This window comes from Podarcis vaucheri, assembly GCF_965113315.1.
Source record: "Podarcis vaucheri genome assembly, chromosome: 5".
In the NCBI taxonomy this organism is placed as follows: Eukaryota; Metazoa; Chordata; class Lepidosauria; order Squamata; family Lacertidae; genus Podarcis; species Podarcis vaucheri.
The window spans coordinates 101393863-101421060 of NC_138763.1; the positions used below are offsets into that span (position 1 = coordinate 101393863).

At 45.3% G+C, this 27198-nt stretch overlaps 1 protein-coding gene across 1 annotated transcript; it reads left to right on the forward strand.

The window, feature by feature from the left end:
* The first annotated feature begins 4035 nt into the window (after nt 1–4035).
* On the forward strand, nt 4036–26513 carry LOC309532706 (uncharacterized protein). The gene is made up of 6 exons (XM_082223358.1): nt 4036–4157; nt 4258–4305; nt 17020–17162; nt 21305–21406; nt 24104–24218; nt 26000–26513. The coding sequence occupies exons 3-6, from the start codon at nt 17041–17043 to the stop codon at nt 26099–26101; spliced, it is 441 nt and encodes a 146-aa protein (XP_082079484.1). The 5' UTR covers nt 4036–4157; nt 4258–4305; nt 17020–17040; the 3' UTR covers nt 26102–26513.
* Nucleotides 26514–27198: the final 685 nt, after the last annotated feature.

Here is a 27198-nt window from a genome sequence, read left to right on the forward strand (position 1 = left end):
AAGCTGCTGAACTCTCCGCCCAGGAGATTTGCAAGGACAGCAGCCCGCATCCTGCTAAGAAGCCAATTCCAGTGCACCACGAGGAGGCCAGCAGTAACAAGGCAGTTCCAGAAGGGGCCACATTGCTAAGGTCTGCCGATCTGCTCCATCCGACACACTCCCTTCACTGTCTTGCAAGTCCAAGTCTTTACCTCGGTCCGCCAGCGGAAGTTGTTTTGCCCTCACCAACTGCACCATCATATGTGTACTCAACTGGGTGTGGAGGGGGTGGCCGGAAGGGTCTCTCGCACCAGAGTTCCAGCCGTTTGCAACCAGACAACACGAGCTCTCCGCTCATCGCGGCTGCCTACTGTGGGGAGACCAAGTCGTGGTTTCCCAAAGACTCCGCTAATGTATCCTTGAGGTTCTGCACATCAGCCACCTGGGGATCGTCAAAATGAAGGCGTTGGCTCGGTGTTACTTCTGTTGGCCTAACATGGACGATGCCATCACTTCGTGGGTTGCTTCCTGTCAAGCATGCCAAGAGTTGAGACTTGCACCGCCAGCAGCTTAAGGGCAACACCTGGGAGATGCCCAAGGCACCCTGGTCGAGGGTACACATAGATCTTGCCAGCCCCTTTCATGGCCGGACCTATATGGTAGTGGTGGACGCCTATTCCAAATGGCTGGAGGTGGCCCTGATGCCCTCCACCACTACTGAAGCCGTCATCCGGGTGCTGCAGGGCATGTTTGCAACTCATGGGTGTCCTGATGTCCTCGTCTCAGACAACGGACCTCTGTTCACGTCGGGCACCTTTGAAAGGTACCCCTTGGGGCTGGGCATCCGCCATGCCCTAGCGGCACCATTTCACCTGGCCAGCAACGGGCAGGCAGAAAGAATGGTGTACTCAGCAAAAGAGGCAATGGCGCGCCTGGAACAGAGGGACTGGCACGAGCCGGTCTTGCTCTCCCCTCAGAGCTGAGGAGGAGGCGGAGGTCTGCCCCCCTCCCCATCCCCATCATTGGAGGATGGGCAGATAAAGGCATAGCTATTGCGCGGCAGGGGGCTCTTAAGCTCCTTTCTCCTATATATACAATATATAGATATATATGACTGTTCTAGATCTATTTATCCACCTCCCCTCCCCCCCAGAGCAGCCCAATGTCTTCTGCATCTAACGTTTGTCACCACCACCATCATCATCTGTTTATTTATTCCCTGCCTTCCCCTGCCCCCTAAACACGTCTTGAAGATATGCAAGGAGCCCCCCCCACCCCCCCGGCCCAAGTCCACTGCAGGGTCTCTGGGGTGCAATGTCTCTGCTCCACACTATTCTTGCATTCAGTTCTAGCAGAACCCCAAAGTAGCACAGGTGTAAGGTAAAGGTAAAGGACTCCTGGACGGGTGGGAAGGGCCTACAATGCTGACACATGCTAAACTTTCATATCTATGTAGCTGATTAAAAAAAAATACACTTGCTTCAACATTGCAAAGTACACTCCCCACCCCTGCAATACGGAAATTAATTAATTAATTTATGTAAGGAAGGCAAGGCATGGTGCTGTGTTAATTTAAATATAGGTAAGACACTTGGGACTTCATACTTTCCTTTCCTCCACAGTATATGATTATGCATTGGAAAAGCAAACATAATGACACAAGGTCTTACACATTTCATACTTCCATGTCAGAGTAAAATCAGCATGTAGCTCCTCCCATGCAATTATTTCACACGTATGCACAATGTAGTGTGTACATGTCAAAAGAACATGTATCGAATATCAAATGCTACAACATACACATTGGTTGGATGTTATTTTGTACATATACATATACAGGAGTAGTTTTTTATGTAAAAACAACAACAGCACATGAAACATCGAATTTGCAGTTCAGGTGTATGACACAATTCTCAGACTTGTTCCCTAAAAATAACATATAAAATGCTCAATTTTTTATACTCTATAACAACACTTACTGGCAGGTGGGGGGTCATCGTTAGCTTCCTTATTTCTTCCCCCTCCTTCCCAAGTCTCAGTGTTAATGATGTTGTTGTGCAAACCCAGACTGTCTGCCAGAAGAAGGGTACTGGAACACTGGTAACAAAGGGTGCATTGCCTATATCCTGATTAAACAGGCAGTGGATGCAAATTCTAGGACATAGTTTCTAATGCATCCGTCAGGGATTTCTTATTCTGCAACTTTGTCCCTTGTCCCTTACGTGTCAACAAAGCTGTCTGAAACAAGTCACAGTGTGTGAACTTGCAGTCTGCTCTTCCCTCTTCAGTGATGTCATTTAACATTCCTACTCCCATTTATTTATTTTTTACTAAAACCTCTGAACCTGTATGGAGCTCATTTTATTCCTCACCTATGCCCAGTTTTTAAAATTAAGAAATAGGATTTTTCCCCAGAGTAGATGGCAGGCCTGAGATACACCATCTCTCTCTAGAAATGAAGCACTGCTTTAGGACAAAATTAGACACAAGAGTACTTTTTGGCACCTGAGGCAAACCACAAATGACGTCAAAGAAAAAAGGGGTGAGTGAAGATCTACCGTATTTTTCGCCCCTTAGGACGACCTTTTTCCCCTCCAAAAATGAAGGGGAAATGTGTGTGCGTCCTATGGGGCGAATGCAGGCTTTCGCTGAAGCCTGGAGAGCGAGAGGGGTCGGTGCGCACCGAGCCCTCTCACTCTCCAGGCTTCGCGCAGCTCTCCGCAAGGCGCAGAAGCCCGGCACCGGGCTCCCATGGCTTGCGGAGAGTTGCCTGTTCTGGCCTCCTCACCAGCCTCAGCCCCTGGGAGCCCCTCCCCGCCAGGACTGGCAGGAGCCTTGGGCCCCTCCGCCGCCATCCTCCTCGCGGCCGCCGAACTGGGCGTCTCTGCCTGGGGCCTCCCCTCTGCCCTACACCACCACTCTCGCTAGGCCGTACTGCGGCTGTGCTGCCAAAGGACCCGAATGAGATGGGCAGTCTGGCATGGTCTATGAATTGATGAGGAGCCTTGAAAGGAGAGTGAGGGCAACCATAGAGAAAGCAGTTCAGAGAGAGGAGGAAGAGGCGGAGGCGCAGGCAGGTGTTCCAAGGGCTACAAGGGAAGGACCACAAGCGTTTCTCCCATAGATTTGTAGTGATAGACTAGCATAGATGGTCTGATCTGCGGGTTTACTTCGGGTGCTATTTCCCCCCCCCCTTCCTCCCGCCCCGCCTGATGGAATTGAGAGCTGCAGATGGAGCACGAGAGAAAATATACAGAACTGCAGCAGCATCTTTGTAGCTTGGACTTCGTTTTGCACAAAAAGTGGTTTTCTAAAAGTTATCTAATTGCAGTGTTTCATCGGCTGGTGTCTTGAGCAGCAACCTCTGGAAACGAAGGGCTAAAAACTGGCGCTGCTCTCCAAAATTATCTGGTCCCTTTTAACTGGTTGACTAAAATCCCTTATTTTGGCTGCTGGTCCCTTATTTTCAAATCTGTAAATTGACAGCTATGTAAGAGGGCTTAAAACAATCCTGGGAACTGCAGTTAACAATAATTCTAATTCTGGGAATGGTAGTTCGTTAAGGCTACTTAACAAAAAACCAAGCTACTGGAATGAAGGGGTTGGAGAGAACCCTCCCCCCCCAAACCCCCCTATTTTCAACCATCTGACTCTGAATACCTTTCTTCTGCACTGTACACACGTCCCCCTTCTTTTCTTTTCATTTTTCCAGCCTCACAAACTATGAACCCCGAGATTTGGGATCTACTCCCAATGTTGGATTTCGGGGTGTTAACCGGGTTTGATGCATCAGCTACTCAGTTTGGGAGCGGCTGCTGCAAAACGTGGGGTTCCCGGTGCAAGCGCCGGCAAAAGTCGGGCACCCGTTTGGAGCCCCCCCCCCCCATATTTCGGGGTTTGCAGTTAATGAGGGTCGTTTCCCGCTCCGTCCCCCCTTTGTGTGGCGTCCTCCGTTTTGGAGGGCGAGGCATGGCGCGGGGCAAGTTTCTTGCTCCGCTCCCGGGAGACCCAACTTCGGGGCACTTGGCGGCGGCGCCTCCTCCGGAGCCGAGGCTGGGCGGGACGGGAGAGCTTCCCTCCGCCCCCGGGAGGCCGGGCAGGGCGGCTCTCCGGGGCCGAGGAGGTGGGGAAGCGCCTGGGCTGGAGCGGAGGATCCAGTGCGCGCAAGTGACGCTGCGGTAAGTGAGCCCTTTGGGCGCTTTCTTCCTTTCCCCGCCGCGCCCGCCCGCCCGCCATGGCCTCGATCCTTTGCTCACGTCTCTTCTCGTCCGTCTGCAGGGCAGCTGTCGCTTCGGCTGGAGGAAAGGTGCGCGAGGGGAAAGCGAGGTAGGCTGGACAAGACTCGGGGGGCGCCCATCGGGGCAGATCCCTCTTCTGCTGCTTCGATCCCGGGGTCTTCTGCAGGAAATGCTCTGCAAAGGGGATCAGCGAGTGGTAATAGTTCAGATGGGTGAACCGAACACCTAAACTGGATTAACCTGCTCAGTTTGGGCTCCAACTCAGAGCTACCTCGGAGGAGCGTAACTTTATTTAATGTTACACAGAAAGGTCACCACTGAATTAAGCAAAAAGCAAATTCAGACTTCATCCCTAATATGAATTATTTCCTCTTTTTCAACTAAGAGGGCACCCTGATTAATTGGCCGGCAGAGTTTGTAAAAGATGGTGATTCTTTCCAAAACAACAACAACATTTCTGGCAGGTGCCATTTTAGAAGAGGAATTCTTCTTTCTGCCCCAGGAAAGGAGGGAATGCCTCTTGCACGCTCAGGTCTGCTGTGCCAGGTGCCATTAAAGCAAAATGCCTTTTCTTGGTTAATATTCAAATTTACATATAAATAATAAGATCAGATAGATCAAAATGTATACAATTAACAATACAATTCAACCCCTAAGGCTTGTTTGTTAGTGTGATAGTTCTACAAATGTTACATGCTTCAAAGGCAAACAGTCTCTCCCTGGCTGTGGAGGAGCTTTGCTCGGCTCCAGTCTGACGCCATTTGGCCTAGAGAGAAAATAAAAACACGATAGTCTGCCCTGGAGGTAAATTGTGGCGTGCAGGCCCTTGTTCTTATTTCCTGGATTGCACTTGCACTTGTTGGATGAAAAACAGGAAGAAGAACACTCTTGTGAGAAGGCTGTATGTCGACTCCCTCTAATAGTGAAACCTCCTGCAATTTCACCTGCTCTTCTTCTTATTTTGGTCTGCTTTTGTCTTAGAGTCTGACAACAACGTATTTGTTCATATTTCAGCTAGCAGTTTGTGTTTTCCTGTTGTGAAAAGAAAACCAGGGTAGCAGGTTTCCCAAAAGCAAACCCTTCTCTTTTAATGTAAAGAAGATTTGGAACTAAGCAAATCAGCATATTAAGATGAATGTTCAGTTTGCAGCATCTCTAAATTTTGAAAGCTTAAAAAACGCAGGCAAACTCTTCCATGGCCAGTGCAGCATTATCCTTATGCAGAATCAGAATCAGAACAATATCAGATAGCATATTACTGCTATTAAAGGGTGGCAATTGCCAATTATAATAGTACTGTAATATTTTTACCATCATTGGGGCACTACTTGGATTTTGTTCCTCAGGCACCAGAAAGTTTTGGGTCATCTGTATTTTCCTTGTCTCCAAAGATCAGTTGTAATTGCTTTATCAAGCCTCACCACTAGTCTCGTCCTCTCCCATCCTCCCACTTCTTTTCCTTATTTGTAGAATTAGAAAATGTAGATACAGGCTGTGTACACACTCGACCTTTAAAGTACATTCAAAGCACATTCTTTCCCCCAAATAATTTTGGGCACTGTAGTTTGTGAAGGGTTGCTGAAACTGGTAACTCTGTGAGGGATAATTTACTGTGCCGAGAATTATTTGAGGGAAATGACGAGTGTGTTTTGAGGGTAGAGTGTGTACATCTTCAGGCCCTTTTCAGAATGCAAAAGGCAGATTGCAAACTCTCCTTCTCAAGATGAACTCTTAAAGCAGCAGTTCTTAAAGCACTTCCCTTCAGAATGCTCTCATCTTGGGACAGGGCAGTTAGCAAGATTGAGAGGCGTTCTCAAGCTTCTGCACTTCTTCTCCTGCCATCTTCTAGTCCATGTACAACACATGTACAAAACAATACCTAAAGTGGGAGATACCTCTACAGATGCGATTATGGCCACTAGCTTAAATGACATTTTAGAAGGATTAGACCAGGTATCGTCAACCTTTTCAGGCCCAGGACCCACTTTTAACCCAAACATGCATTTGGGGACCCATTTCTTAAATCTTCTTTGCATGATGGTCTTTTCCCTGTTACAACCCATCTTGGATCAGGCCACAATGCGCTAATGGGCCTCGATCCACCAATTGAAGACCAGTGGATTAGCAATACTAGTGAAGGATGGATTTCTTAGCAGTGATTGGCAGGCCATGAATGAAACCTCCATAGGCTACCACCAGATACTGGAGAAAATGACAAGGTTGTATGTTGTCTTCATGATTGGCTGCAGACATCCAACCTTCTCTCTGGTTACTTTCAGGATAAGCAGGGCTGGGCTACATGGAACCTGATTTAGGGAGGCATTTCTTCTGTACGTTCTGTGTGCAGTGGAGGGAGGAGGTGCACGAGGCCAAGACTCCCCAGCAGGTTCCTAAGAGTTAAATTGCAACTGAAATGTGTGGCTCAATTCCAGTTTTTCAGAACACTCCTAAATAATTCCCCATTGCTGAATACTCCAGAGGAAGCCCCAGACCCAAAGTTCTATGTCACCTGAATCACCATGGTTGGTATTCTGGGGACAATCAATGCGGAAGACATGTTGCCTTCCTGTATAGTTAAGGGATGTTGCCTTCCTGTATAGTTTGAGGGAAGACTGTATTTGAAGATCACGGGGTCTGAAATCCTGGAAAGCCCCTGTCACAGACCCTTTGGTGCCCATCAAGTTTCCCTGCCCTTCCTGATTTTTCAAAATTGAGAAGTTTTTGGAGGGGGGGCGAGGAGTAGTGAGCATTGCCAGTTTTTCTTGCGTGGAATGGGTATTTTGCTATGCCCCCAGACCCCAAAGGTTCAGAGGTTCCTGGTGTCGACAATACTGAGCTCAATGGACCAAAGACATAACCTGGTACATAGGAGCTAGCTAACCTGTGTTCCTGTGGCTATGAGTTTCTGCAGGGAGAGCATCCAGGTTGCCACTGTTAGCAATGCTATGCTTGCCTTAGATGGACTTTGGGGCTGAACCGGCTGGGGCTTCTGTTTTCCTTATAGCATGAGGCTTCATGCACAACCACCTGTTCCATCTGATTAGGAACTGGAGTGAAACAGTGAAGCACATGTGCAGTTGGAATGAGAAAGAACGGAAGACGAGACACATTTAACAAGTTGAGAACGGAGATAACAGAAATAAAAAGAACAAACCCAACCTGTTAATTAGGGCATGGCATTTGATTATAAAGTATAATCAGTATTTGCACCAGCATCAAAGCAGAAACATCAAGCTACTGAAAGAACAAATAGGAGTCAGACTTAAGCGTTTGTAAGGGAAATTATGCCTCCTTGAAATGGGGGTGGTGGTGCTTGAAGGAGGCAGTGCTAAAACTACTCCTCAATAAACCATCCCTGGATTCAGAAAATCTTAACTCCCAGCCAGTTGCCAGGCTCCCCTTCTTGGACAATGTACTTGAGTGGGTGGTTGTGGACCAGATCCAGGGATGTAAGAAGGGGGGTGCGGTCTGCCCCGGGTGCCACCCTGACAGGGTGTGTGTGACAAAATGGTGGGTGGCACACAGCGGGGCCTGCAGCGTGTACGAGCCATGCGTCTCAGCACCCACAGGCTCTGTGCTGTCCGCCTGCTGCCCCCCCCCCAGCTGTAGGGCGGCTGAGGCCCCGCGTGTCCCGTCCCTCCCTAAGGGCACCCCATACTCCATGCCTTCCCTATGGGTGGCCCGCCCTCCCCCCCCCCCGCCGCCCCAGGTGCCCAAGAGACTTCCTCCGCCGCTGACCAGATCCTTGCGCTCTTGGAGGGTTTAGGCTTGGTTTTGGCATAGAAACTGTTTTGGTCACCCTGTATGATTCCTCTGTGAGGAGAGAGACAGGGGAAATGGGTCCTTATTAATTCTCTTTAGTGGCTTTTGATATCATCAACCATGGTATCGTTCTGGAGTGGCTCTCTAAGTTAGGGATCAGTAGCTCCACTTTGCAGTGGGATGGTCGTTCCCAGAAGGTGATGCTTAAGGGAGTGTTTTTCAGCCCCGTGGAGCCTTCAATGTGGGGGTCCTCAGGGTTTGGTTTTATCCCTCGTGCTGTTTAACATCTACATGAAATTACTGAGCGGGGTCATCCACAGTTTTGAAGTACATTGCCAGGAATATTGTGATGGCACTCAGCTCTATTTCTCCTTTACATCTGCAGGTGAGGGAGTGGAACTGCTGGACCAGTGTCATGCCTCAGTAATGGACTGGATGAGAGCCAACAAACTGAAGCTCAATCCAGATAAGACCAAGGCGCTGTTAGTAGTGCTCTTTTAGTGAGACTAGGGTGGCGCTGTGGGTAAAACCTCAGCGCCTAGGACTTGCCAATTGTATGGTCTGCGGTTCGAATCCCCGCGGTGGGGTGAGCTCATGTTGTTCGGTCCCAGCTCCTGCCCACCTAGCAGTTCGAAAGCACCCCTAAGTGCAAGTAGCGGGAAATAGCGGGAAGGTAAACGGCGTTTCCGTGTGCTGCGCTGGTGCTGGCTTGCCAGAGCAGCTTTGTCACGCTGGCCACGTGACCCGGAAGTGTCTCCGGACAGCGCTGGCCCCCGGCCTCTTAAGTGAGATGGGCGCACAACCCTAGAGTCGGACACGACTGGCCCGTACGGGCAGGGGTACCTTTACCTTTAGTGAGACTTAGTCATTGCATTTATGAATTAGGGGGGAAATCATGGAAATGAAAGTTATTGTCAAAAACTCTCTGTATAAGAGACCGCTTGCTCTGAAGTAGTAGGTCTGTCTTAAGTGTTGTAGCACATCTTCTCAGAAGTCTGAAACTTCTAAGAAGGAGTAGAAGTTTATAAAGAGTTGTCTCGTGCTGAGGAGGGCAGTTGGTCCATCTAGGCTGTGTACACACAGTACCTTTAAAGCACATTTAAAGGCCCTCAGAGAATTCTGATTGCTGTAGTTGACCCTTCCTAGATACAATTCCCAGCAACTCTTGACAAACTACAGTGCCCAGCATTCTTTGAAGGGGGAAATGGGCTTCAAATGGGCTTCAAAGGTATAATTTGTAAGTTCTCAGGAAGAGATCCTTATCTGCTGCCAGAGGTCTCGCCAGTTGGAATCTGGGACCTTCAGTAAGCAGCACACTCTATCGCTGAGCTTGTCTTTGCCCCCCCCCCCATAGTATAGAATAGTTCCAGAAAATACAGAGGTTGGTTGGTCCCAATCTGAAAATGTTTTCTGCTGAGGGAAATATGTTTACTTGCTTCCAGTGTTAGTCAACCAGGAAATAAAAATGAATATATTCACGTGACTTAAGAGTAAATAGCACTTCACCATAGTTAGGTGGAAGTCACTCTTAGTGAAGCTCAGTAAATAGATTAGACCAGCCTTGCAAATAACAGGTGGTTTCATACTCCTTGCCTTCGTTTCTCCTCCCATGTCAGGTCATGCAACTTTCTTTCTGAATGCAAGAATTTGTGCATTTCAGCATGCATGCCTGTTACACAGGCCAGTGTAACTGTTTATAAGAATATGCTTTACACTGTGTGCAAAACCAATGAGATATCTGGAAATATGGATGCTGCGTAGCATTCAGGATGGGCAATGTAAGAACCCCCCTTGGGGTGTATGGGGTGTTAGACGAGGGGTAGTACCTCTGGTGGGGGGACACACCCTGCTCCTTCGGGGGTAGTTTGTTCACCTTTGTTCCCCACCCTGCACTCAGCTCTCTCCCGCGGCTCCTAGAAGATGCCAGCAGGCGACAGCGGCCACAATCCCGGGAAACGGCTTGGAGTGGCCAGCTAAACCAAGTAAGGGGTAGCTTTCAAGTTTTATTGCGGCCAAAGCCAGTGACACTAAACACCACAAGATCAGACAACAAGAAATCAGCAACAACCTCAGAAAAGAAAAAAAGTTACACAAGGGAACTTCGCAGTGTGCCATTCAACAGAAGATATTTACGCTTCCTAATTACTAAAGTGCAAAATTTAGCCACCTCATATGATATTGAGCTTGAGGAATCTTCCAGGAGGTATTTTCGAAGAATTTCAGGGGAGGATTCCAAATAATATTGAAGGGGTATACATTTTGATAGAAGCGGTAAAATAAGTTGAACTCGTTCTTCACTATAAAATTCGCAAAATAGAAGAATGTGTGTGACAGATTCTACCTTATTAGACATACAAGGGCAGAGACGCGCATGCATTGGAACCCGCAGCCCCATCCTATGCCCTTTTAAAATGGGTGTGTGTGTGTGATGTGGGTTGATTTTTATTTTGATTCTGCATTTTGTGGTTTTATATTCTGATTTTATTCTCTGAACCACCCTGAGACCTGCGGGTATCAATTCAACAAATGCATAAGAGTAGTGGGTCTCAGACCCTCGGGGAGTCAGGGACTGCCTCTGTATGCCAAGTCAGGCTCTGGTGGGCCAAGCAGGTGAGACTGACAGTGGGGTCCAGAGGTCAAGAAGGCGGTTTCTGCCCAAGCTGTAGACCAGGGGTCGGCAAAGTTTTTGTGGCTTGGGCCGATTCCCGGTCCCGCAGACGGCGCGGTGGGCCAGAGTGTGTGCGCATTCATGCACAAACGCTATTTCCGGCACCCCTTCCGGCGCAGAGGAGGCGTGCGCAGCTTCCCATTGGCTGCAGGAGGAGGGTCTATGGGCCGGTAAAACGACCCCCATGGGTCAGTCGTGGCCCATTGGCCTTAAGTTGCCGACCCCTGCTGTAGACCGAAGTGAGGGGCACTTCATATGTCATTTGCAACCCTCTGTTAGTGCAGTCTTGTGTCATCTATTCAGAGGTATGTCCTGCTGAGTTCAGTGGTGCTTATTTACCGGCAAGTGTTCACAGGATTGCAGCCTAAAGCTGCATTCCCATGCAACTTCAAAATAGCACAGTGAAACGTCTGAATGAAATATGCATTGGAATGGACTACACATAATAAGCAGGCAGGAACCAATTTCCGATGTCAGCCAGAGTAGTATTGCAGAGCAAGGAAGAGATAAAAAAAAAATGAGGGAATGCATGAATGTTCATTGCAGAAGAAAATCTGCCTGAGAGTTATTCAAGCTGTGTTAGGAATTGTTTTAAATATAAACAGTTTCAAGGTCATTGAGGTTGATTTGTCACAGGAAATGGCACACGGAAGGGATGAGACAATTACTGTTTGTGACCCCTTAGGGAGCTAACTGGGGGTGGGGGGGAAGATCATGTCCCCCCCCCCAATCTGAGATTTTATGGTTTTGCTGTTGTACAGAAAGTACCTAGAGAGTAATAATATTTGGAATGTTTAATTATGTTTAATCTCACAAGATTTATATAATGCTTCATTGTAATAAAGTCTCACAAAGTGGCATGCAAACAGAATAGAGTAACCTTAACAGTGAAAAACAATTAAAAGCAACTATTTAAAGCATTTAAAAATAATTAAAATCAATGACAAGCTGAAAACTAGGTTAAAGCCCATGTCAGCCTTCTATATGTCTGGGTAGGTGTGCCTGGACAAACATGTTTTCAGCAGCCATGGAGTTTCAAGAGTGGTTGGCACTAACACAGCGATTGCTTAGAAATGTGGAGCAAGTGTTATGCGCTTTTAATATGAAGCTCCATGCATTTCCCACCGCATTTATTCAAAAAAGGCATCCTTCTGAAATGAAATGGGGTTGTATTTGCTAAACTGGTGATGGTATCATGTTTTTGGAACGGCAGCATATGCCCTGGACCACATACGCAAACAGCCACTCAGTTTGTTCCCCATTAAAATTTGTGGTTTGTGAAGACACATGACCAAATAATACTCACTCGGTCAAAAGGGCAAAATGGAAATACCTTTCTGTCATTACTTAAAACTTGCTAAATGTCAGTTAATAGCTCAGGTATGTGTGGTTTTGCGGGGGGGGGGGGGAGGCCAGTGAACTTAAGCACTGTTTGTATTTTTATTTGTTCTGGACAAACCTGGATGAGAGGTTGGATTATTAATTAACAATATAAAAAAACAGTTTAACACAACTGAAAACCACAAAAATAAGGTGGGTCCTAAAAATATACACCTGAAGTGTCAAAAGCCAGGGTGAGCAGGTGCATCTGCAGCTTTCTCCAAAAGCTGACGCACCTCTGTAGGAAGGGTGGCAACATGAGAACAAACAGGCCTTTTCTGTGCTGGCTTCCTGCTTGTGTGTGGGTGGTGGTGAATGTTTCATTTGTTCTTGTGTATTTTTGTGATTTTAATACAGTCGTACCTCGGAGGTTGAACAGCATCCGTTCCGGAAGTCCGTTCAACTTCCAAAACGTTCGACTTCCAAAGTGCGGCTTCTGCAGCCAATCGGAAGCCCCCTCAAGACATTCAGCTTTGAAAAGAACATTCAAAAACCAGAACACTTGCCTCCAGTTTTTGATCGTTTGGGAGCCAGAACGTTCGACTCCCAAGGCATTCGGAAGCCGAGGTACGACTGTACTGTAAACTGCCCTTGAATGAAGGGCGGCATATAAATTTAATAAACAAACACAATTTGGAGGAATTGAAATTGCTGAGTCGTCTTGCCGGGCAGCCCCATGTAAAGCGCATTGCAGTCCATCCCTTCTGGAAGTTAGCAGAACATGGGATGCAGTGGCCAAGCCATCGCTGCCCAACGGGGCCATAGCTGGCAAACCATCCGGAGCAGGGATTAGGCATTCCTAGCCTCTGAGGCTAACTGAGCCTCCAGAAACAGTGATGAATCCAGGAGCAGTCCCAGACTGTGGACCTGCTCCTTCCAGGGGAGATCAATCCCATCCAAAGCAGGCCATCTTCCCACCTCCAGGACATGAGGACACAAAGCACCCCAGTCTCTGCAGGATTCAGCATCTGTTTTGGGGTTTCAGATGTACCTAGTTTTGGAGGAGTGAGTTGCCTTTTGCAATGACTCGCAAACTATGCCTTTTTGGAAAAAAGAAATGACTCTGGGATGCTAGGAAACTTAAGTTGGTCTCTGACTGCCATCAAGTCACTTGTCTGGAGTGAAGGAATGTCCTTTGGATTGCATGTTGTCACCAGCTCTACTCCTGGATCTGATGGATGTGGGTAGGGCTGGGGAGGCTTCTAGGGAGGAGCTGCTCTTTATCAAGCACAAGGCAACCGGGACCTAACTAACTGTGCAATAAGAACTGTAAGTTGAGCTTGCTCTTTCCCTCCTCTTCCCTCCTCTTCCTCTTTCCTCTTATGTCATGCATTTCTATGTTGCAAATCTGGGAGCAGGGACCATTTTAGTACAAAAAGCACGCCCCATAAATAAGTCAGTCAATATCCACTGCGGCAGTCCTTCGATGATGTTTACACAAGGGGAATTTCCTCCTCCTCCTCCTCCTCTCCGCTGCACAAGACTTTTAGGAAGAGGTCTGCCATGTGGCATGGGCAAGCTGCAGAAGGAGAGGTAATTGCATGGGGAGGGTTGGATGAAGACTGCATTGTGAGAGCAAAGCTACCTTCATCAGGTTCTCCCAACCCTCAGGAGAAGATTTTCGGTGTGTGTCTGGGTGTGTGTGGTGTAGGGGTCTGCAATGGGGAATCCCCTTCTGGGACTTCCCTTTTTTGAGCAAGAGCATTGGAGGAAATTTCTTAAATATAAACAGTTCAGGCTTCCAAGCTTGTATATGGAATATGCCTGTGGAATACAGTGGTGCCTCGCAAGACGAAAAGAATCCGTTCCGTGATTCTCTTCGTCTAGCGGTTTTTTCGTCTTGCGAAGCAAGCCCATTGACGGATTAGAGGATTAGTGCTATTAGCGCTATTAGCGGCTTTTAGCGGCTTATCAGCTTATCGGATCAGCTGATAAGCGGCTTAGCGGCTTAGAAAAAGGAGGGGAAAGGAAAAAACCCCCGCAGGAACTCGCAAGACATTTTCGTCTTGCGAAGCAAGCCCATAGGAGATTCGTTTTGCGAAGCACCTCCAAAACGGAAAACTCTTTCGTCTAGCGAGTTTTCCGTCTTGCGAGGAATTCGTCTTGCGGGGCACCACTGTATGCCTGTTAATTGATTCTTCTGAACCCATAGCTCCCTCCTCCAGAGCAGCTCTGAAGCCCCTTTGAAAACAATGCTAGTGATGACAATGTAAGTGGGTACACTTATCTGTGGCACTCCAAACAAAAAGAAAGGGAAAGTGCCCTGCCTTTGATTTTCTGGTGTAGACATCCGTCATGCTGTGCTGAATATTTTGATAGGATCCGCCAGATACAGAAGTGATCTCACCAGACAGTTATCTGAAAAGTAATGTAGACAAGTGGAATTCAGTTGTGCTCGACGAGCCTGGACTTAGGGCGCTCTCACTCTGCAAGGGTGTCTTTAGTAAGAGAAGAATTAATCCATTTTCAAGCATGCAAGTGGTTTTTCCGACATGGCTGGCCTGGTTCCACGAGAGGCCGGGCCTGCAACATGCCCAATATTAGTTCTTGTTCTATAGCTTTACTGTTACCAAACCTAAGAATCATCTACTTACTGATATGATATATGCATTTAAAGTGCTTGAAGCCAGTCACGTATATTATCTCCATAGTTCTTACAGCCACCCAATATATTTGAGCAGCTTTATTAGCTGCTTCTTGCAGCTGAGAGAATACTGGTGTTTCTAAGGTCCTCTTTTTCAGTCGCCAGCTGAGGTGAGATCAGAACTGGGGGCTGTCTCGATTACACAGAGCCACCGAGCTGCGTCACTTCTCTGCATGCTAAACTGTTCCACCCTCATTGATCATGGGGCACCAGTTTAGGCCTCCTTCCAAAAATGCGGGGGGGGGGGGATGGGACGACGACACGGTTTGACTTAATTCCAGAAGCAAATAAAGCATTTATCTTCCATGCTATCAGCATTCATTTAAACCGGGCCACCTGGCCACCTTGGAATCATAAATCTGCATCTTTGATCCTTGCTTTATCATTTTAAACAAGTTGGCTGGAAAAACAGCATGCTAACTTGCAGCTGAATTCTGGACTGCATAAGCAAATATCTGTGTTGGTTTATTAGCCAAAGGGAGGGTTATATTACCATAACAGGTGTGAGCTGGCATATGTTGCGCTTTGCAGTTTTGCCCTGATGTTGTATGACTTGTTTGGATGTCTGATTTCTTAGGCACATGGGCTTATTCTCAGTCCTTTTCAGAAAACAGTTTTGGCTTTGTACAAATACAGACATTTCTGCTCTTGTTTTAAACACGTTTTTAAAATGTTCCCACAAGAGTTTCAGAACATTCTCACCCGCACATCATAAATAAATAAATAAATAAATAAATAACACACTTACGGGAATTATAAAAAATCACTATGAAAAAGAACGGCATGGGAGAATGGGTGAGTGAAAATTTGAACCCTGGTCTCACAGATGCTAGGCCAACACTCTAACTGGCCCGTTTTGTAGAACATGTTAAACCATAGTTTGAAGTGATTTAATGTGAATGAGCAACGTAGAGCTGCCTACTGCTTCCCCCTTTCCTTTCTTTAGCATGTCTGGGAGGAAACAAACCAAAAGTTGGTTTGCTGCTATAAGCAAACTAGTGTCTAACAAAGCTGGAGTGGAGTGGAGTGGAGCTCATTGTTTTGAGCTGAGCTTTTTGACCACATTACAAAGTAGGGAACAAGGCTGCAAAAATGGCTCTTTGCCTTGTAGAAAATTAGAGGCCTAAGTTAAAGTCTAACTTGATATCAGAAACGATAAAATATGCCACCGCTCTGTGACCCAGTGTCCCAGAGATTCGATGCGGGCGGCTTGTGAGGAGGCCTTAATGGTGATGGCAAGCATCTAGCTTCCATAGGTTGCTGAAGGTGCACCTTTTTACCCTGGCCTTCGAAAATAGAAGAATTTGATCACTGAGGCTGATCCCAAGAAGATTCGGACCTCCTCTCCCTTGGTCTGCTGCAACAGACAAGAAGCAATGGAGCCAAAGGACACAATTGTCATCAAGTCAAGCAGAGGTGAAGATCCCAGCTGGGCAGTGTCTTCAAACTAGAGCAGATTGCTCAGACTGAGGAACTAGCTAGACACAGATAAGCAGAAGCTGTAGCACGGATGCACACTTGAAGTCCAGAGCTCAGTTTACCAGTTTATTCTGGGTTGCCACTGGAATTTGGGTGGTTCTTTGGATATATTTAAGAGCAAGCTTGTTGCAGCAGATGCCTTCAAGCTGATTTCAGCTGCATGATATGAACGACCTGTTGGTTTTGTGTTGCCAACAGCACAGATGCGTCTCAAATGGTTCCTCATGTAGGGTGTTATTCAGGTCAGCCATTCTGTCAACAAAAAGCTTTAGCAACGAAAAGACAAAAGCGTCGAGAAGGGGGCTGAATTTAGCCTCTGGAAAAGAAGAGGTGTACGCCTGGCAAAACAGTTAAAGCGACAAGCAAACTGTCTTACCAGAGACCCACAGAACACTCACTCTGTCAATGGTAACTGCCAAGCAACAGCTAAGGATGCCTGAAAAGATTATTCGTTTTGCAAAACTGAAATATGCAGTTAATGGGTGGAATTAACAATAGCGCTAAGGAGATCGCTCTGCAAGTGCAGGCATTTCTGCTTGGTCTGATGGAGCGACCGCCCCCATCCACTGTTTGTGGGGTTCTTCCAAGCCCCCCAGCCAACTTGGGGAGGTGCAAGGGTAGGAAAGGGGAGGGGAGCACCATTCACTAGTAGGACTCACTCTGGCTCCCATGAGCACAAGTAGTTAGTTGAATCCAGCCCAAAGAAACTAACCACTTAACACATTCTTTGGGTTCTGCTGCAGAGTCTAACCTCAAATGCTAGATACCTGCCTTGTATTCAGACAAAAATGTTTGTTCGTTTTAGCTGTAGCTGTGTGCCGAAGGCATTGTTAACCAATATGAAAAGATTATGTTTAATTTTATTACAGCTTCTACAGCTAGAAGAAGCCATGGCCCAAATGGGACAAAACTCCAGACACTTCCTTCTCTCCAGCCACAACAATGTCAATGCAGAAGAGAACAGTCACAACAGATCTGTAGACATCGCAGAGCAAATGGAGATGAATATCAGGTATCACATGGTATTAACACTCTGCTTTTCCTTCTGGTAACTGTTTGGTTTTTAAGCTTGTATGAGGTCAGTTCTTACAATACATGTTAGATGAGTAGAGTGAAAATCCAGTGTTATCATTTCTGATGATCTGCGTTATCTAGACCTCATCATGAAATATCTAGCAGTCTCTCCCGTCTCCAGGTCACAAATAACAGTCATTCTTAAGAAGCCCAGCTGTTGCAAAGAGCAGCTGACAAAGTCATCTTTGCTGCGTTCTCTAGATACCTTGTCTTTTAAAGCTACTTAACCTACTGATCAGTGCATAAAAGTCTCTCTCTCTCTCATTAAAACTGTATTTTTGTTTGGAAGCTTGGAATAACTCAACAGCAAAACACACTTATTTCAAAGATGTGCCCCTTATTTTTCTAGTGACTGTCTGTTAAATTTTACCACACCTTGGCATAAGAATATAAAGACTACAAAACCCTGTGACACACCAAAGATGTAGCCTTGCAATTGAGTTCCCCAAAATGTTTTTAGTCCATCTGCCCACATGAAACAGAACAAAGAGGAAAGCAACACTGTTCTCCAATTTACAAAAAAATTGCATACTTCGCATACTCATAGGCAATTCTTGCCATGGGCAAGTGGTCATTTACTAGCCTGTCTTAAAGACTAACGGTGGAATCCAGTGCATGTTACTTTGGGAGAATTTTGGCCCATTCTTCTTTACAGCATTGCACCTTCAGTTCATTGAAGTTTGCTGGCATTTGTTTATGCATTGCTCTCTTAAGGTCCTGCGCAGCATTTCAATTGGGTTGAGGTCTGGACTTTGACTGGGCCATTGCAACCCCTTGATTCTTTTCTTTGTCAGCCATTCTGTTGTAGATTTGCTGGTGTGCTTGGGATCATTGTCCTGTTGCATGACCCAATTCCAGCCAAGCTTCAGCTGTTGAGCAGATAGTCACACATTTGGCTGTAGGATACTTTGGTATACAGAGGAGTTCATGGTCGACTCAATGACTGCAAGGTTCCCAGGTTCTGTGGCTGCAAAACAAGGCCAAATCATCACCCTTCCACCACCGTGCTTGACAGTTGGTATGAGGTGTTCACCAAACATGGCACTGTGCATTATGGCCAAACATCTCCACTTTGGTCTCATCTGTCCAAAGGACATTGCTGCAGAAGTCTCATCGTTTGTTCAGATACAACTTTGCAAACCAAAGCCATGCTGTCATGTTCTTTTTAGAGAGACAAGGCTTTCTCCTGGAAACCCTTCCAAACAAACCATACAGTGGTACCTTGGGTTAAGAACTTAATTCGTTCCACAGGTCTGTTCTTAACCTGAAACTGTTCTTAACCTGAGGTACCACTTTAGATAATGGGGCCTCCTGCTGCCGCTGCACCACCAGAGCACAATTTCTGTTCTCATCCTGAAGCAAAATTCTTAACCCGAGGTACTATTTCTGGGTTAGCGGAGTCTGTAACTTGAAGCATCTGTAACCTGAAGCATCTGTAACCCAAGGTACCACTGTACTTGTTCAATCTTTTTCTAATTGTACTGTCATGAACTTTAACATTTAACTTGCTGTTAAATAAATGATGACACAGCGTAATGTGTCATGTGTTGTTGTTCATCTGAGGTTGTATTGACTTAATTTTAAGACCTGCTAAGCAACAAATGATTGCTGTTATGTCCCAATATGTAAAACCACAGAATTAAAAGAGGGTGCACTTTCTTTTTCCCGTGACTGTAAATAGGGCTTATATTCAGTTTCGGACAAATGTTTTGTGGCATAAGCTTTGCTGGGCTCCTGTCCCCATTATCAGACAAATTCTGTGCGAATCCAAATGCTTATTGGGCACCTATCAAATACTTTGCTCTAATACAACAAAATACTGCAATAAATTCATTTAGTCTTTATGGTGAGGAAGACCCACCTCTACTCCCAGATTCAACTCTTAGAATTCACAGTTGAAATGATTTTTCTTGCGACCCTGGCGAATTGTTATCAGTCAGAGGAAGCAATTGTGAGCAAGATGTGCTGGTGATCTGACACAGGGTCAGGCCACATCATATGCCCATCTGCCGTAGGACATGTGTTAGCGGCAACAGACAGTCACATTGACTGCTCTGCAATAAGGACACAAAGGCACTGCTTCTATTAAGCTTTCCCTTTAGAAATAACAGCAAACCCTTAATAATTCACATTGTTATCTTCAGCAAGCATCAAAGAATCTTTTTAGGTTATGTGATTGATAAGACCTAATCAAATTAGCACATTGCTTTCCCTCCCGCAAGAGAATTCTGATCTACAGCAGAATTGGATTTGTATGGGGGGTTTTTTGGGGTGGGGGATCAAATCCTGACCTGACAATCCAAACTCTGTATCCCTTAATTATCCCTTAGTTATGCAAATTAAGGCCGTATGCAGAATTTGTCATAAGGTACTGCAGCCCTACATCAGCCCTTGTCCCTCAGCCATCCCGGTGGCTATTTAGATTTTAGTGGCTGTTGCCTGCACATTTTCAAACCTAGCTTTACAGAGTAGTAAATACAGACTAGAAAGTTTTTTTAAAACAAAAAATTCTCAGGAGGCTGGTTTCCACATTATGTGCTAGTTTTTCCACCACAGAATCAAAGCATAGACACATCCCTGCGGAAACCACCATGGTTTGGCCCTGCCAGCATTTTGTGAAAGCCTTACATGGGGGCAATGTTGTAATGATGTTTCAAGGGGTCGGACAGTTAGAGGCGGTTGTTCTGTATTTAATTGTGATGTTGCTATATTTTATTGTATATGTTTTTATTTATCTTGGGGACCGTGTGGCTGAAAGGGAGGATATGTAAACCTTCTAAATAAATACAGGCACCCACCCAGATAAATAAATCTATTCAAATCTGGAAATGGCAGCAGAGAGCTGGAGAGTCCTCGTGGCTTGTTCCCCAGAAGCCAAAGATGATTTTTTCTGTAGTTTAGGAATCTGGCGTTGGCTTGCACACTGCCACCCCCCCCCCCACTGTGCGGCTTCTCCAGTCTCTCTGGGGTCACGGTGCTCTGAGGGGTAGCAGCTCCCCTGGAAAGAACCCCTTCTATATCTACCAGATGAAGGAGAATGCTCAAGGTAAAGAGAAGATTTAGAATGCTTTAAAAGAGCTTCCAAAATGGCGCGCGGGAGCCCTCTGCTCAACAGCGGATGGGCAGTAAGCCGCTCCTGGCCGGAGGCTCTGCTGTGTGGCTCCCCTGCTCTCCCTGGCAAGATTGCGGGCAAGGAGGGAATCAAAAGTGGGGAGGGGGACAGAAAACAGAGCTCCCCAGTTACACACATTTCACGTCCCTGTGGAACGCCCTCCCACCAGATGTCAAAGAGAAAAACAACTACCAGACTTTTAGAAGACATCTGAAGGCAGCCCTGTTTAGGGAAGCTTTTAATGTTTAATCGACTATTGTATTTTAATATTCTGTTGGAAGCCGCCCAGAGTGGCTGGGGAAACCCAGCCAGATGGACAGGGTATAAATAATAAATTATTATTATAAATTATTATTATGCATAGGGGGGCTGGAACATAACCCCTGCCTAAGTGGGGAGTTGCCCATATGTAGAATAGCCTAATGGTGGCTTATTGGACTGCAGGGGGTGGAAGAATCACAGCCACCTAGAGATTTAAAAAACACATTTATTTATTTACTATTATTATTTAGAAAAATTGCTCCTTTGTAGATACTTAAGAATCTCAAGAACTGCCTTGCTTGATCGGGTCAAAAGTCCATTTGATCTAGCATTCAATTCCAGAGCATGTGAACATTTCATATAGTGAGTATAGCCATTTAAAGCCATCTAAGCTAGCGGCCACCACCCCATCAGATGGTAATGAGTTCCATCAGGTATATGTCTCCCATCGCTGTTCCTTTTTTAAAAAAACCTATAAAGTCCCAACATTTAACTGTTCCTCATAGGGAAGCTGCTCCAACCTCTCGACCATTTTAATTCTTTTTCAACTCCCTTATATCATTTTTGAGAGGGCAACCACAATCTGCTTATGCATTATCTGTGTTCAGTCATTTATCAGTTACGTTGTCTGTTTGCCTGTTAATTTGTTCAGCATTGGGACAGATCTGTAATGAAGGATCATCTTCATCTGTGTTCAACATTTCCAGGGCTGCAACTCAAGTTGGACGCCAGCTTGCAATGATAGGGGACGAGTGTAACAGGATGTACACTGGGAAACGGGAGGATTCACTACTTCATCTTGCAAAGGGGTAAGGTCTGCCTAGGGGGGTTTTCTGTATTCTATTTCTGAAATGCTTCTTTCAGTAGCAAGTGCTTTTAAAATGCTCACCAGTTCGTACAAACAAACAAAACCTCTCTGCGAGTAGAAAATGCGCATGGCAAGGTGTGGACAAGGCAATAAACTTTCTTTGTAAGTGTTGCTACTTTTTATTTGCATTGTGTGTTTCATCTTTAAATGTAGAGGAACATAAAAAATAACCTACCCAGCCTGAAATTGCAAGTGTTATGTTCCATCCTACCACCTTTATTCCCTCAGAAGGGAATAAATTGCCTCTTTGCCTCAGTTCCTAGGAGAGTCCTCATGGTGTCTAGGTGTCCACTTGTTTGCAGGATTGCAGTTGGCCACTTGACCAGGGTGCAGAGCAAATCATTATTGTGCGAGTTCCTGTCATGCCCATTATTTAATGTGCTTTTAACTTGTTCATAAATGATCTGCAGTTTGCTTATAATACCCAGTTGTTTAGGGCTGTAAAAACTAAATGAATTGAGAGAAACTTCAGAGGGATCTCTGCAAACTAGGTATTAAAATGGCAAGTGTGATTCCGTGTAAGCAAGTGTGAATTAGTGCACATTGAGGAAAAAAATACTAACGGGGTCTGATGCTGGAGGTGACTGAGCAGGAAAGTGATCTTTGGATTCTGGTGGATCACAGTGAAAATGTTGATCCAGTGCAGGCATAGGCAAATTCAGCCCTCCAGATGTTTTGGGACTACAATTCCCATCATCCCTGACCACTGGTCCTGTTAGCTAGGGATAATGGGGGTTGTAGTCCCAAAACATCTGGAGGGCCGAGTTTGCCTATGTCTGATCCAGTGTGCATCTGTTGTGAAAAATGTGGATGCCATGTAAGGGATAATTAGAAAAGAGTTTGAAAAAAAACCCTGCCAATATCACGATGCTTTTATATAACTGTATGTGGCTTGAAAGCAGTTTTGGTTGCTGTACCTCAAAAAGGATGTTGTAGAACTGGAAAAGGTTCATAAAAGGGTTACCAAGCAGATGAAGGTACTGGAGCAATTCCCCTAGGAGCAGATGCTACAGTGGTGGGGCTTTTAAGCTTAAAAAAGGGCAAGGAGTAAAGGGAGGACATCAAAGAACATTATGCATCCCTGGTGTGGAGAAAGTGAGCATAGTTTTTATCCCTCCCTCATAATACTAGACCTGGGTTTGTCCAATAAAGCTGAATGTTGAAAAATTAAGGGCACACAAAAAGGGAGTACTGCTTTGTGCAGAGCATTGTTAATCTATGGAATTTGTTACCAGAAGCTAGGTAAAGGGACCCCTGACCGTTAAGTCCAGTCGCGGACGACTCTGGGGTTGCGCGTTCATCTTGCTTTACTGGCCAAGGGAGCTGGCGTTTGTCTGCAGGAGCTGATCGGCAAGCCCTAGGCTCTGTGGTTTTAGACCACAGCGCCACCCTACCAGAAGCTAGGATGGCTTTAAAAAGTAGCTGTTACATTCACATTGAAGCCACCAGGTGGCTTACAGACATTGTAGACAACTACAATTCTTTGCTGCCGATTTTTGTTTGATCGTCTGCAAAGCTGAATCATCCATGTGCTCACATTTGGCACAGTTTTGACTTGTAAGAAGCTGGATTTATATGTAATATTTGTATTGTCTATGCTACATATCTATGGCCAAACTATATGTGACATTAAATGTAACTTTGCATTTAATGTGCAATTCTGTTTTCAATGGCTAATAGTACCAACCTGGAAAAGATCATTATAAGGGATCATTATGGAGTCATAGAAGACAGGTTAAGCCTTTCTGCCCCTGCAGAAGTCTTGAGGAAAATCCCTTCTCTTTGCACCGAGGGATTTGTGTGTGTGTGTGTCTATGTGTGTTCCTCACAATGCCAGTAGCACCTCCAGAGGAGGGATTTTGATTTTGCTCAGGATTGCAGAAGGGAAAAAGGATTAAATTCTTATTTGTACCTGCTGAGACCACCAAGGATGTATTTAATGTTATGTGACTTCTAGTCTGGCCAGCTCCCATCATTCCTTTGTAGTCTAGTTTACAATCAAGAAACAGAATCCAAGATTCACTCTGCAAAGTGAACTGAGAATGTCATTGGCAGCCTTCACAAATAAAACAGCTTCAAAAAGTCATTTGCTTCAGAGAGGGAAGAAATGGGAAGTCACACTTTCCAAAGTCAGTTTCCGATTTGCTTGTTTGATTAGGTAAAGGTAAAGGGACCCCTGACCGTTAAGTCCAGTTGTGGCCGACTCTGGGGTTGCGGCACTCATCTTGCTTTATTGGCCAAGGGAGCCAGTGTAAAGCTGGTCATGTGGCCAGCATGACTAAGCCACTTCTGGAGAACCAGAGCAGCGCACGGAAATGCCATTTACTTTCCCGCCGCAGCGGTACCTATTTATCTACTTGCACTTGATGTGCTTTCGAACTGCTAGGTTGGCAGGAGCAGGGACCGAGCAACGGGAGCTCACCCTGTCGTGGGGATTCGAACCGCCGACCTTCTGATTGGCAAGTCCTAGGCTCTGTGGTTTAACCCCCAGCGACACCCGCGTCCCTGCTTGTTGATTAGAAGCATTGTTTGATTAGAAGCATTTAATACTTGATTTGGAGCTCAGGATTCATTTCCATAATACCTGTTTAATTTTAAACTAAATTCTAATTCTCCCAACTATTTTGTTTCTCAATAGGATAGCAGCCAACGTTTTTCACACTTGTATCTGGAGTAATTTTAGAAGTATTATGAAAGCCTTTGGGAGTTTTTTGAACAGTGGCTGGAGAAAGAAGATTCTCGACTGTAACTGGGTAAATTGCATATTATTTTGCATTTGCAATTTTTCGACTGAGGGGCTGGAAAGAAGAAAAAAAGGTAGTAAAAGGGAATTTGGAATCTTGCAGTGCAGGCCTATGCTTGTCTCCTTGTAAGCTGAACTCCATTTAGTTCAATGGAGCTCACTCCCTAGTTAAATAGAATTGCATTGTCAGCCTGCAGTTCAGCCCATTTTGTGCTTTGGCCTGATGGTTTTCATAGAACTGAACTATAAAGGTTTGTGGCTTATACTGTTATTAGGTTCCTGGCCAATTTTGCTTGTGTTTCCTTGAGAACTATTACAGTAATAGCAAATCAGGATGGCCTCCATATAAATGCATAGACCGTTGCTAGTGAATGCCAGAAAAGAGTGTGCTTCCCTGTAACCCCCAAATTAGTGCAAAACAGGATTTATGGGTTGGATCCAGAGAGGCAGTCTGTTCTGATATGCTTACTGAGAAGTAAGCCCCACTGAGTTCAATGAGATCTCCTCCCAGATAGGGGTACAATCTTGCACTCAAATTCTCATTAAAATCAACAGGACTTAAGTCATGGCTGACTTTTCACATCAGCTTTGATGGGTACAAAATCCAACCTAATGTGTTATGCTTCGTGCTGGCAGATCCTGCATTAACTAATTACTCTCTTCCTCCTCTGCTTTCCCTAAATTTCCAAGGGAGCAAAAAATAATGATGATTATAGGCTTTCTATATTTACCTTTTTAGAAAAGTTAAACTCTTATTTGTGAAGCTAGGAGTGGTTCTTGAAGGGGTTATGGGTGATGTCCATCGCAGCACTGCCTAAGACCATCATCATCATCATCATAATACCTTTCTTGTCAATGTACAACCTGTGTACAATGAAATTAACCGAGCCTCCCCCCCAACACTCAATCTCATTGCACTCTGTGTGCTTGTCGCACAACACACCAACCCCGAAAGTCAGTTGCACTATATTATTTTCCGTTCAGCAGCCTAACAGCCCACAGATAGAAACTGTTTTTTAGCCTGATTATACTTCTATATCTCCTGCCTGAGGGTAGAAGATTAAAGAGGTGCTGGCCGGAGTGTGAATCGTCCCTGAGAATTTCCTCACTCTTCACTTTGTGCCCTTGCCCCCAGCAGTGAAGAAGAGCAAAGGCTTTACCTTTCAATTAAGCTTGGGAACGCTTCCATCAAAACTACACTTGGTAGATTGGCTGGTCCTAACAAAGGCATTTCCTATTATTATTATTATTATTATTATTATTATTATTATTATTATTATTATTTTAAGCAGCACTAGCATTGCGCAAACAGGGAGCTTTTCATGTGGGAGAGAATCCCAAGATGTGAAGAACAAACATTTTGCTGCTCCTGAATTCTGGACTGGTGCAGCTGACGAAGTACATGATGCCCACGTTGCTGGACTCCCAGCTCCCATCATTTATTTTACAAATTGATAAACCAGTCCACAGCCTGATGGAATCAAAGCCGTGCACAGTGTTGAGAAGATAACGTGCAAAACAAGCAGATTCAAAAAAGCATTCAAAGCATTCCTGCAAGCCATAAAAGCATTCCTATAGTTGTGCAATTAATATTTTGTAAAGGACTGGGACACACTTATGGGGAAGCCTTCTTAAACAAAAATGCCTTTGTTATGAGGCTGAGGGGAATTGGAGCACAAAACCAGGGCTGCAGGTCAGCCACCCTGGAACTACCGCAGGTGATTTTTTCCCTGCTCTCATGCTCTAATTCTTGTGGTATTTAATCAGTTTGTTTATTCTTTTCCTAAACAGATTCTTTGGGTCCCTCTGAACTGCGTGTGCCAGAAATGGTGGCCAGCCGCGCTGCTTGCTATTTTGATGTGGGGTCTGGTCACTTACGGACTGCAGGATTAGTCGCAAGAGTTGCCAATTGAAGGTCACTGCTGGACTCTGACCAATCTTCAACTCACCCAGGAGGTGGCATTTGCTTTGTTTTTTAAGAAGTTGGGTATGGATAACTTTTTTCTATTTAAAATGTAGGCTAGTGCTGGGTCACTACTGTTTTCATACTTTTAAAATAAATATTGATATGGGGTTGTTGCTGGATAACTACCTGAATTGCTTGTTTTGAAATATGTATGTTCAAGTGATTCAAGTCTGACTTTTATACTAAAAGAGAGGGGTTTTTTTGTTTTGTAAAAGGGAATTTGGAAAGTTGACAGAAGGGTATGCTGGCCGTCCTTTTTAACACTTGCACTGTAAAATATCTAATGAAAATTAGAGATCTTAAAAGACTTGAAAAATAAAACTGATGTTCCAAATCTAATTACATTATTTCCTTCGACGTATGTTTGAGCGTGATCCATTCTGCACACATCCCATTTACGGATCCAGCCATCTCTCTCCTCTACTTTCATCCACGTACATCAGAGACTGCTTTGCCACAGACGGCTGATATTAGTATTACGCCCATTTACAGTTGGTTCTTTTCTCCCTAGTGTCATTCTTTCAAGCTTTATATGGATATATGGTAGAATTGGCACCTGAAGTTGATAACACTCTTGAGCTCTTTTGGCTGGTAGCTTTTGACAATGTCTTAATGGCATACATACTGATTTCTTACCATTTCGTACCATTGTCTTTGCATGAAGGCTCTGAAGGTCCTCATGAGGTTTGGTCCTCTGCTTGAAGAAATACAGACTTAAATTAGGGGGGAGCTTTTACTTTCTGATGCTGGTCATAAGATATAGTGGACTCTGAGAATGGAATGGGGGCAGGGTGGGCTTATGTGTGCTCGGCCAATGTGCGCAGGGGCTCTGGTCGCCACCTGTATTCAATAAAGTTTACCAGGACAAAACTTGAAAATGCTGGTGTTAACACAATAGTATGTTCCAGTGACCTATATTTACCAGTTCAGACTCCAGAGGGGGCTTGCATGTTTGACAAGAAAATCCCTAAAAATAAAATACCTAAAAACCTGTATGTTTTCCCTTAAGCTCCTTGGAGGAAGA

What these genes read in the sequence shown, in the direction of transcription:
- LOC309532706 (XM_082223358.1), top strand. Translation starts at nt 17,041, where the DNA reads ATGGCCCAAATGGGACAAAACTCCAGACACTTCCTTCTCTCCAGCCAC. An exon ending in CTACTTCATCTTGCAAAGGG is followed by an intron (nt 21,407 to 24,103) that starts GTAAGGTCTGCC and finishes GTTTCTCAATAG; the next exon opens with GATAGCAGCCAACGTTTTTC. An exon ending in AGATTCTCGACTGTAACTGG is followed by an intron (nt 24,219 to 25,999) that starts GTAAATTGCATA and finishes TTTCCTAAACAG; the next exon opens with ATTCTTTGGGTCCCTCTGAA.